This window comes from Euphorbia lathyris, chromosome 1 (assembly GCF_963576675.1).
Source record: "Euphorbia lathyris chromosome 1, ddEupLath1.1, whole genome shotgun sequence".
Classification (NCBI taxonomy): domain Eukaryota; kingdom Viridiplantae; phylum Streptophyta; class Magnoliopsida; order Malpighiales; family Euphorbiaceae; genus Euphorbia; species Euphorbia lathyris.
The window spans coordinates 49,464,741-49,477,393 of NC_088910.1; the positions used below are offsets into that span (position 1 = coordinate 49,464,741).

The following is a 12,653-nucleotide window of genomic DNA, read 5'->3' on the forward strand; positions in this document are numbered from 1 at the left end:
TCTGCCCAGACAACTTCTACTTCATTTCCTTTCCAAAAAAGCAAGAATTGATGGAGTGAGGACGGCACACACCAATTGGCATGAATCCAGTCTCTCCCTAGCAAGATTCGATAGCTTGCTGTTGAATCAACAACGAAGAATGCTGCAATAGATGTGTTGCTTCCCACAGTAATATCTACTGGCAGAACTCCTAAGGATTTGGTGGTTTCCCCTGTGAAAGCTGACACCATAACCTCTGTGGCAATTAGATCTTCTATTGACTTCCCCAAGGTCTTCATCATCCTAAATGGCATGATATTCACTGCAGAGCCATTATCGATCAGCACCTTTGATACTGGCTTGCCATTTAGATGTGCCTTGATGTAAAGAGGCCTGATATGTTTGGTCATGCTATCTGCAGGTTTCTCAAAAACCACTCTTTTTGGTTCTCTTGGGCCACTCGATTGAATTGTGACCCCACTGGTGAATGAATCTCTCTTCTCAGGAACATGTGAACTATTCTCCTCTTCAGCATGATGATCCCTTGAATTTCCTAGGAAATCAGCTGGCAATGTCATTGATGCTGTTGCAAACCTGATAGGTATCACCATGTCACCTATTCACACATTTTGAATGATTTCCTCTAGCTCCTCCTCTGAAACTATTGGCTCTGGCTCACCAGCTTTCACTTCTTCTTTTTCCACCGATTCCCCTACTTCATCTTTCTCATCATGATGTCTTTCAGCAACTGCTCTCTTACGCTGCATCCTTCTCTTCTGTGTTCTAGTAAGAGGTTGGGGGAACTTTTTATGGCGTACCACGCGCCACTTACTAGAAGTTTCTGCTTGAGGCACCACAAAACGAGGTCTCCTCTGATTGGCAGTTGGGGAATACTTCTCTCAGTGAAATTTACTTCTTAGAGGTTTTTTATTCCTCACAGTCTGAACTCTTCTTTCATAATGATTCCCTCCGATGCTCTTCACTTCTACTCGAATTTTTGACTTCTGCCCCCTTGCTCCTTGATGTTAGCCTGAACTTCATCGGGACCTCTAAGATACCCCTTAGGGATCCAAGTATGGTAACTTCTGCCTTCTTAGACTCTCTAAGTTTCAAACGAAGGTCTCCCTTCTTCCTATTGAGGACATCATGCATATCCACTGCCACCATGTTCATAGTCACCACCGGTGGAAAAGGATCTTCATCAACCAACATTGCTTCTTTCTTCTCTGGGAACTTAAGAATTCCCTTGTTGATCCTTTCCTGAACTGCATTCTTGAAGCCCCAATAATTGTTGGTTGCATGATTCCAGGAATCGTGATACTTGCAATATGTCTTCCCTTTGGTTTCCTCTTTTGTTGTAAATTTATGACCTGCAGTCAAAGTAATAAACTTCTCCTTTAAGAGAAAGTCAAAGAGAGCATCACTGTTGGACACATCAAAGCTAAATTGCGGAGGTTTATCATTGAAAGATTTCTTTGCTGCATCATGTCCTCCGGTGGACTGGAGTAAGGGGCAAACGTGAGTCCCTATACTTTTAAGATCTGCCACTGCAACCTCGTGGTATATTTCTTGACAATAAGTTCCCATGGCACTCTTCTTTCTGTGACTCTCTTCCCTCAACAGATCTTCGTACTCTGTCACCTTGGCAACTAACTCATAAAACTCTCTGAACTCCATTCCTTGGAACTTCTTCCTCAGCTCGATGTCAAGTCCCCTTTGGGCCATCTTCACGTACTCCACCTCTGGGAGATACACATTGCATCTGTTCCTCATCTTTTTGAAACGAGAAATGAACTGGTCTGCTCTTTCATCTCCCTTCTGAGTAAGCCTAGAAAGTTCTACAACACATAACTTCTGGCTCTGCTCGGAAGAATTGAGTGTAAAATTGCCTCTCCATATCTTGCCAACCATGGATGGAGTCCCTAGGGAGAGTAACATACCAAGTGAAGGCTGGTCCCGTCAGAGAATTTGGGAAGAGCCTCAACTTGAGATGGTTGAAGTTAGGGTAGTTGGAAAGTTCTCCACACTGGATCGTGAACCTTGCTACGTGCTCCAAAGTTGACAAACCATCTTCCCCAGAGAATAGGGAAAAGTCAGGTACTCTGTATCCCCTTGGGTAAGGATTCTCCATGTCAATCGCATGAGGGTAAGGCTTGTGGAACTCAGGGTGGCCAACTTGACGAAGGCCATGCCCATACAGCTCTTGAACAACTTCTCTCACAGCCTCCATATTGAATGTTGGAACTTATTGAGGCATGCCATTCTGATGGTGACCGTAAGGCATATGAAGAAATCCAGTGTTCCTTCCATTGCCTCTATAGTTTCCCCCCATGTCCCCAGTGATATGGTGGCCTCTTGCCTCCTCATGATACGAAGCTATATGGGAGGTAGGATTAGTATTTCCAAAATATTGAGAGACGGGTGACTTACCAGTATTTTCCTGGCCTGCTGAACTAGCGACCTTCTGTAAGACAACTTCGTCCCTCAAATGTGGGATTTGATACTTCTCAGCGCCGGACACCCTACGTCCCCCATTGGAATCTGGGGAACCTTGAGGAACATAGTTTTCTCCATTCTTGATTACCCCTGGTTCTGACAGCTTCTGGAGTATTTTATCCATCTTCAAATCTATGTCACTCCGCAGAGCTTCCATATTCTTCTCGATGGAACTGAAACGCCTCTCCAAGAATGGTGAATTTTGGATCTCTGTAGAGATCCATGATTCTCCTCTGGGGCTAGCAACCTTTTCCCCTTCAATTCGCTCCACCATCTGTGGAACATTGCCTGTTGCCATGACCTCCTCTTCTTCAGAACTTGCAACTACAGGATCTTTGTTGCTCTTATCGCTTTTCTTCGGCGGCATTGTGATTGTGTCCCACCGAGCGTGCCAATTTTTGTTTGGCTCTTTCGTGGGAATTGCGGGCGTGCCAGAGAATTATAGTATTCTCGAACTATGGAATGAAATTGAGTGCGCTTTCTAACTTCTAATTATCAAAACGATTGTATGGAATAAAAGAGACTGTAAAATTCCTAAAGATTCGATTATCAAAACGATACCGACCTTACAGAAACGATTGAACAACAAATAAAAATAAAATGTACTGGGAAATGAATGAACTTTAGATCTGAAAATTGAAACTAAGGGAACAACTGAGAAATCTAAAGATGCTGAAGTCTAAGGATAATTTGCTAGAGTTTTTGCTTGGGTTTGTTGAGTTGTTGAGTTCGTTGATTGGGCTGTTGTCATCGTAATTTCTTCTTTTTATAAACGTTAGAGGTAACTTCCTGCTTCTTTCCACTAATCCACGTTCTCCACCACATTGATTAACAGCTCCACTTTGACTTCCACGATGAAATTGATTATGCCGCTTTCTAACTTTCCTACATTCTAATTGGATCAAAAATACACGTTAAAATATTATCTGACCTTCTGATGTCCCTTTGATTTACCTTAAGTTCCTCTTGAGATTCACCCTAGAAAATAGTTTTCCCCCCAGTATCCACTATTGGAAAATCTATTTAGATGTAAGTTAGGCCAATTAATATATTAAAAATAATTAAAGCCAAAAATTAAATTATGTGCAAACACCCTCACATCCATGTGATAGGAACAATGCTTGGAAATGGTTCTATATAACCACTGCCAGTCCCGTAGTCCATGTACAGTGAACCCCGGCTTCACTTACTAAACCCCCAAAATCATTCTTTCTCCATCTAGATATGACTGAAGAATGAAAAAAATAGGAATTCATGTCCCCTGCTCGCAGCCATTAGATCTTCGATCGCTGCTTCTAATAGAGTTATTGCTCCAGTCGCACCTTATTCAAATCTGCAGTCACCCGTGTTATTTCTTCCACATCCGACATTCCTCGCAGAGCCTCCAGAGGACCATGCAATCCCTTTGACTGGCCCCGAAATCAAAGCTAGAAATCCATCCCTCATTCCCATACCTGCCCTCGACAACTCGTCAACCGGTCTTTAAATCGTAGATTACGGCTCCCGCCTTAATCATCTGCAATCGCCTGACTGCATCCCTCCTTAAGGCCCCACACATTCTCGTAACAGAATTGATGTGATGAAGTACGAGGCAGAGCGCTCGTGTTCAGAATTAGTGCCGAATGATAAGATTGTGTGTAACGATATTGTGAATAGTAGCCGTTGGAAATAGGCCATGCCATGACTGATTAGCCACCCCTCAGCCCAGTTTTTCCTCAATGACCATCTGCCCCTGTCGATTCATGATCCCTGTAAATTGATACCCGCTCTTATGAACTTCAAAGAGTTCGCAGAAATCCAAAATCTCATCAAAACCTGCCAATAACGGATCTAGGTGTCCTCTTCCTCCTTGTTTTTCAAACAAAAATAACATGTCATTAAAGTCTCCAACCACTAACCATGGCAGGTTAGAGATTCTATACAAGTCTTTCGGACATCGCCATGATAATGCATGCCTACCCCGTTTCGAAAAACCATAAAATTCGGTGAGCCGCCAATCCTCTGCTTGCCGTGTTTGTATTTTTACATCAATAAAGTTGTTGTCATATTTCAATAAACAAATGATGACCTCCAGCTTCCATAACATGGCAACACTGCCACCTCCCCGTACATTATCCACAACAAAGCACCTGTCAAAAATAGGAACTTCCTTCAAATTCAAAATAGCACTATTACCCACCATCGTTTCCATCAAGAAAACATTGACAGGCTTTTGGGTCTGAATGAGCTCTTTGAGCTCCCGAACTGTCTTGAGGTTGCCCACACCTCAGTAGTTCCAACTTAGGCAAGTCTGCTCCGCGGATTCCGCTGGTATCTCTATTTCATTTACCACACCTTCCATAAATGAACCCAGCTCGGTAGCTCCTTCACTTATTTTCCGTTTCGAATCTGCTATTACATATACTTCCTCCTCAGTTCGCACTATCTCCTCAACTCGCTCATGAGCTTGCCGACATAACGTGTCTGTGCCCTGTTCCTTCTTTGTTGTCCCTAATTTCATTCGATGTTTCAATGGCTGCCTTACATCCATTTGTATAGGAACTCGTGAGTCAGTTTGCAGAACATCTCCCACGTACGTCCACATGCCACTACTATTTTCTCCGAGCGGAATCCCACTGAAAGATCATGTAACTATACCCAGAAGGCTACTTCATTCAGTTGCACTATATAGAAATCCTCTTGCCTCGATACTCGTTTAAGCACAAGTAACTTGTTGTCAAAGGACCAAGGGCCTCCATTCAGAGCTGCATTAACATCAAAAATGTGATTGAACTGCAATAAGTATTGATTCCCCTCTAGGTCCACGATAGACATTCCTCCTGACAACTTCCATAGCTTTGATAGGGTAACCTTCATCTCTTCAGAATTGATTGGTTTATCTGAGACAAACCGTCCCACACAGCTCCATCATAGTTCATATGCCTATGCAACCCCCCCCCCCCCCCCCCCCCCGATCCGAAATGATTATCGAGTTGATAGGTTGAGACAATTCTGGGCCAGTGCTTCCATAATCCACCCTCCACCACTTCTTCTAGCCACCGTACACGAGCAAAAGGGTAGAGACTCAAAATATAGAATGTGTTTGCGTAGAAATCGTAGCAAGATAGAAACCTTCAACCCCAAGTTAAGGTAGACACATCAAACCCTAAACGCATGGTATGGGAGCTTATAAATATATTCATTTGTATCGTTTAGTTTAATTTGTGGTATCTTCTATTCTCATCCAATGATGAAAACACAAAAAGTAAAAGTAATGCTTATTTTGTTGGTGTCTTCTATGTTTACTTTGTTTTTGACAAAATAAGCCTAGTTATCTATTTAGCTATTATATCTATAAATATATAACAAAATAAAAGATAATTAGCTTCATTTATTAGTTGAACACCTTTTTAAGTTTTATATGTGACACTCTAAATCTCAAGAACTGTTCTAGTTACTCCATATAGAGAAATTCTATATATTCCTAAGAGATCATGTGAATCAATGTGTCATTTGTACCTTTTTATTCTTAAAACTAATCCTGTTGTTTATCCCTCTTTTAGTAGGTTAAATCTGTAAGGGAAAAAAATGTAAACATTATCTTACTGAGCGGTTTTTGAAACATTGACTTGAGAGATTATGTGAAAATCTATCCAAACCATCCAAGCAGAATCTTTATTGACTATGGCCCTGCCATGCATGGGCCATAGTCCCTTTTCAATTCGGAATCTCGGCAGATGTAGAGATTCCAAATGTCCTCCAACTAATCCCAAACCTCTAAAAAATACCCATACCACCATTTTCACAAGTCCACCTTCATCCTTTCAATCCATCCTCTCTTTCTATCTTTTATTTCAATCTCTTCAGTGATTGAAGATGAATGTTAAGACCATAATTAAACCCTTTTAAGGATTTTAAGCAAACCATCTCACCTTTAGTCTTTATACACATTAAACCCTTAACTATAACAAATCCAATAGTGCAAAAATTGAACTTATCTATTATCATGATTTCACTATATCGAATTAGGATGACAAGATATTAATAGAGCCTACATGACACCTACTGTATTTTACTTATCTGGAAGATTAAAAAAAAATTATTTTATTTCGGTTGAGAATTGAGATGAAATTAGAGACGAACATATAATATAAGCTCAAAGAGAAACATAACATGTAACAAAACCACCAGGCAGTAGCATTCCATTCTAAGCAAAAAACAAATCCTCATGAAACGTCATTCCATACGCACAACTTAAACCCCAAACAAAAATCCAATTAAACGAGTACAAAATTGAACATATCAATCCGATAGTTTTTTCTAAGAAATTATACCTAAGTAGTACCACTGATCCAAAGTAGCTTTTCAGCTTTCAGATATATCCTATGCCATGGCTCACTCCTCATCCTCTTCATCACCATCTCCAGAAGCCTTCTTGCTGGCAGCCTTCTGGTTCCTTCTCTTCACTCTTCCAGGTCGTCCACCACCGAATGGACTTGTCAACGAGAAGTCAATGTGTTTTTGGGAGTCCACCCTCACCATGAAAGATGGGATGTTTACCACTTGCCTTCCAACCCTGCCAACCACAAATTATGTTTATACCGTTATGAATATGGCCATTCAGTAATATGTAATACGAACAAAGCAGCCCACATATTTCCATAACTTTTAAGTTTTTAACTGATTGCATTGAAGAAAAGAAACAAGCTACCTGTATAAGAAATTCATCTAGATACAATCGAAATGTAGCATCCACTGACAACTAAAAGTTGTTAATGGGAACATGTACCACTATATAATAAACACAGACATTCTGAACATTGTTTTAGGAATATGATACAAGCCAATGTCCTGACAAGTGAAAGTGAAGCTACACTTCCATTCATTCAAAAACTGAAAAATTACTGGAAACATGGTATCAAAAAAGATTCTCCACATAATACAAGTAGTCGAATTGCCTGATGAACAAATGTATCCTCCCAAATGGCCTAGATAAAGAGATAGATTGCATTTCATACTAATTTAAGCAACTCACTGACTAGTTAAGGGGATATAATTAGTCAACATACCTAAAAATTAAATAAGCACCACAAGGATAACAGAAATCACAAGATTTTATTTGAGAAAACCTTGATAAAAAAGTATTGAACAACAGATAAACAACTTAATGAAATTCCACAAACTTGCATTTCCCTAAAAAATTTGATTACAATAATTTACTATAAGTAATAAACATCACATAACATTTCATCTTAAAATAACATGCAGAAATAAAACATTTCTACCCAAGTCATTAAAACAAGGAATTTTTCACCCTAGAACACAGCTTCGAACCCCTTGATCGAATCAACATCAGAAATCTAATCCAAATGCCCAATACTGAGTCAACACTTGTTTGCAGTATGATTTTAAGTGACAACCAAAAATATTTCTTTTGTCATAAACATTTTCATACCTTAACTGGTAATTGCAAATGTCAGAAAAATAGTAGTAATTTATATTTCACAAGTGTGTACTTGTAAAGTAAAATTAAATTACTCATATCAGTAGTTGAGCTAACATAAATTGCCAAACTAATTGAACATAATAATGTGCTAGGAGGAAAACCAAAGGTGCAAACTAATATCAGCAGTTAACTAAAACAGCATAAAAACATTTACCTGATATGCTTCTGCCTGATGAGCACTCGAGCATGGTGGATGGACTTTGCCATACCAGACTTGAAAACTAATGTCTGTAGGCGACGCTCCAAGAAGTTCTCCACTGTCAAAGCCAGCACGTAATCAAGCTTGTTCTGACTCTCATCCAACAGACCATAACGGTTCATCCTGCGGAGAAGGGCCTCACCCTCAAAGATCCGGCGCGGATTCTTCTCATCTAGAGTCAAAAGCATTCTAGCTGCATTACGGATGCGACTCAATGCATACTGGACCCTCCACAACTCCCTCTTGCAGCGAAGACCATATTCTCCCACCAACTTCAATTCTGCATCTAAACGCTCCTTCTCATAGGGACGACGAGGCTTCTTGAATGTCTTCCCATCTATGTTCACATAATGTAGCCCAATTAAGAATAAATCATAGAATCGATTAACAATTAACAATTATAACATATATATTAGGTGCGCGCTTGGCACCAGCATGTAAGGACTAGTATTGAAGAGCTTTCTTAAGTTGAAATGAACTCTTAAATGACTAATTATCCTTCTTAATTGTTAAGTCCACTTTCAATATATACTACACAACAACACATACGAACAACAGCTCATAAACCCAAATATATACAGATTCAACACATGGTTCACTTTTCAATTACAGGCAACAGAAGCTGCTACCATTTACAATAAAGCACCAGGTCAACCCCTTCACTTAAAATGCCTAACAAGTAACAAGAAAATTATGACCCTATCCTGAATCAAAATAAAAGGACAGACATTTTTGCAGTTAATATTAGAAATAAATTAAAATTTTCATGAAACAAACAAATAGTAGAAAAATAGGTAACGTTAATCTACACCTTATAGCTTGTGGATCGGACAAAATTGTCATCGAATGGATTGACATACACGATTTTCAAAGTATATCGATTACTTATGTATGATTCTTCACTCAATTAAAACCAATACAACGATGATCCACTTAAGCGATACACCAATTTGCAATTCATACTCCATTTTCTCAGCCACAAAATACAAAAATATACTAAAATAAATTTTATTTTAACCTGCATATTAGGATCAAACATTACAAAAGCACAGCTTGACAGAAAGCAGATCGAGATAAAAGATTATTTGGGTAAGCCCTTCATTCACAAAGCAGGAGCCGTCGTGAAATTTGATACAACGCATACACACATGAAAAACATAGTTTAAACGATGTGCAACTATAGAAACGAAGGGAAAGGTGAAGAGAACAAACGCATTACAGTTGCGATAGAAGGAAACGTGCACCATGTCTCTGGTCTACCGAGGCCGTCTCTGGTCTACCGAGGCCGTCTCTTGCACAGAATCTTGAAATCTAGAAAATATTAGGTTATGAACTATTTAAAGGAATGTAACCCTAAAACCCTAATCCCATCCTGGTTTTTGATCTACTTGTTTCCAAACAAACAAGTTCACTTCGTTTTAGATTCAAGTGGGCTGCCCAGATAATCATCTCCCTAATTTCTGTATGTAGTTTGGGCTTTAGGCCTTAGACAGTGGCTTATTCTATATAGGGGAAATTACGTAATAAATAATTAATTAATTAATTACATTTAACTAAGGTTGTATTTGATATGTTTCAAAAAAAAAAAAAAAAAATTCTATTTGATACGACTTTCAGCACTTAAAATTAATAAATTAAATATTTATTAGTTTTAAGTTTAGGTACTGTTTGATAAAACTGGAAATTAAGTACTGAAAAAATAAGTGTTGAATATTATAAATGCCGAAAATATTGAGTAATATAATTATTATAAAAATATTAGTTGATAATGTTTAACTTAAAATGTTAAGTTAAATATTGGGAAAAGTACAAAAATAAACCTTGTGGTTTGGGTTATTTTCAAACGTAGACTATGTGATTTAAAAGTTTGCAAATTGGTACCTTGAGGTTAATTCCGTTAGCAAACAGGATCCAAATACACTAACGGTGTTAAAAAAGATGAGGTGGCAGTCAAAGTCAAAAAATATGAAGGGTAATTTTGACATTTTATTTATTTTATATTTTATAATTTATTATCCTTTTAAAATTGTAACCCTTCTTCAATCGCTCCATCTGTATTCTTTCTCACGCATCTCACTCTTCCTTACTCCTGCTGTAATGGTGAAAATCTCAAAACGAATCCGACATTGATAGCCATAGACAGAACCAGCAAATTTCTGAGTGAGAAAATGGGAAACATTCCCATTTTGATTGATTAAAGCAGAAAAACAAGCAAAGCAAAGAAGATGGAAAAGAGTAGCAGAATATCAATAATGGATATTAACTTGCTAGAGCTATCAATTAAGTGAATAAATATGTCGCTAACAAAGAAGAGATTATAAGCAATATGAACTTCTGAAACAGAAAAAGAAGCAGGGAATCAATCAGTTCAATTATTCCGCATTCACTCAGTTGACTAAGATGAAACCATTTTTCTTGAGAGATGCTTTGAATAACGTAGTCAAAATTAAGTATCCAAGCGCGGGATCAGCCTTTAGGGATTCGACTTTCAGGTGCGGGACTTCCTGTTGATGCAAGGTGATGCTAAGAATTTGCTTTTACTGTTCACGACTCCGATCTTCGTTACGAGAGAGTATACAACAAGACTCTTTTATTTTAAAATCTGTGAATCGTCTGGAAAATGGTCTGATGAGTTAGTGGCATCTGTTGATTTTGGATGGAGACTGAAAAAGAAAAGGAGCATGAGCTCTCCAAATCGATTCCGCTAAAGTTTTTTCCAAAAATCCACAAATCTCTTTGGGTGAAAAAAATCTGAGTTTTTTCCTGTGCTAGATCTCGAGAAGAGAAAAAAAATCCAGAAATCTCCGTTACCTTTTTATTACTAATACGAAGAGACGTGCAGATAGGTGGGAAAGAAAGAGGGGGAAGTGAGGTGTCAGTTGACAATTTGGGTAAGTTTTAATATTTTAAAAATATAACAAATTATAAAATATAAAATAAATGAAATGGCAAAATTACCCTTCATAAATTTTGACTTTGACTGCCACCTCATCTTTTTTTAACACCGTTAGTGTATTTAGACCCTGTTTAAGAACGGAATCAACCTCAAAGTACCAATTTGTAAAGTTTTAAACCACATAGTCTACGTTTGAAAATGGCCCAAAACACAAGGTTTATTTTTGTACTTTTCCCTTAAATATTTTGACTTACTAAAATAAGTGATTTTTAACTTAATTTAAGTGGTAGAGAAATAATTGTTATCAAACGAACTCAAATTAAATAAGTGCTTAATATTTTAATTTAAGTCATTAAATGAGTTATCAAACAAGACATTATTCTAACGCAACTTAAATATTTCAATTAAGTCACAAAATCACTTATCCTGATTTGGTGAAAATATTTAATTTAAAATTTCAAATCGAACATTATCAACTAATATTTTTAAATTTAGTCGGTATTTTTAGTATCCAGCACTTAAATTTCAATACTTATTTTCTCAGCACTTAAAATTAAATTTTATCAAACACCACCTAACTCTTATATTTATTTCATATTTTTTCTTTAATATATATCACAATTTAGTAATTTTATTTCCAATTTCAAATTCAATTACTAATTTTTTTTAAATGATAAATTCCGACAGTTTTAAATTAATGACATAATTAAAATATTTTTTAAAATATAAACACTTATAAATATTTAATTTATTCATATTTATTGTGTAACTAACCTTTTTTTAAAAATGGTGCAGGTCCGGCCCTTTTTCTGCCTAATGAAGCTGATCGTATTTGTAATATTTCGATCTCAATCTGTACGGATGAAGATAGAATGATATGGCACTTAATGAAGTATGACATTTATTCATCGAAATCTGGTTATCGGGTTCTTGAAACCTTGTGTTGCAATAGCCATTCAGATATTGGTTGGAAACAGTTAGGGACATCCAGCTTCCCTTCGAAATTAAAAGCTTTCGATGGCGCTTATGTTCTAAATCTCTCCCTACTAGATGGCGTCTAACTGCTCGTCACATTTCTGTCCCACAAACTGTCTGTTTTATGCTTAAGAAGTTGAACATGATTGGCATTTGTTCGCTTACTGTTAATTTTCACATCAACGCTAGGCGAAATTGAACATGGGACCGCATGATCCTAACGTGGAATTTGTGGGAGATTGGGTGCTTCAACGCTTTAAGGTAGAAAATGATGATTCCTTTCTATCAATTGTTGTTGTTTTGTAGTCGATTTGGACACAACAGAATCACTTAATTTGGCACAACACTGCTTATTCACTAGCTGATGTTGTTTCTTGGTCGATTCAATTCATTAAGGAGTGGAGGAATGCGCAACACATGTGGGGTACATACACCATTTCATCTTCTTTGACTATTGCTTGTGGTTTAGTTCGATAGGATAAGCCACCAACTAGGTTTTTAAAGTGCGATATTGACGGTGCTCAATTTAATGGGGAAGACTTTAGTGGATTAGGAGATGTTATCTGTAAACCCAATGGGTCTATATTAACCTTCAAAGTGAATTTTTAGCATGTATTTTGACC

At 37.7% G+C, this 12,653-nt stretch overlaps 1 protein-coding gene across 1 annotated transcript; it reads right to left on the reverse strand.

Moving 5' to 3' along the window:
- Positions 1 to 6,630: 6,630 nt before the first annotated feature.
- Positions 6,631 to 9,536, reverse strand: LOC136232047 (small ribosomal subunit protein uS4y-like). The gene is made up of 3 exons (XM_066021089.1): positions 9,379 to 9,536; positions 8,115 to 8,496; positions 6,631 to 7,030 (listed from the first exon to the last, which is right to left on the reverse strand). Exons 1-3 carry the CDS (start codon positions 9,404 to 9,406, stop codon positions 6,850 to 6,852), a joined length of 591 nt encoding a protein of 196 aa, XP_065877161.1. The 5' UTR covers positions 9,407 to 9,536; the 3' UTR covers positions 6,631 to 6,849.
- Between the last annotated feature and the right edge of the window lie 3,117 nt (positions 9,537 to 12,653).

What these genes read in the sequence shown, in the direction of transcription:
- LOC136232047 (XM_066021089.1), bottom strand. Translation starts at nt 9,406, where the DNA reads ATGGTGCACGTTTCCTTCTATCGCAACT. An exon ending in CGTTTCCTTCTATCGCAACT is followed by an intron (nt 8,497 to 9,378) that starts GTAATGCGTTTG and finishes ATGTGAACATAG; the next exon opens with ATGGGAAGACATTCAAGAAG. An exon ending in ATCAGGCAGAAGCATATCAG is followed by an intron (nt 7,031 to 8,114) that starts GTAAATGTTTTT and finishes TGTGGTTGGCAG; the next exon opens with GGTTGGAAGGCAAGTGGTAA.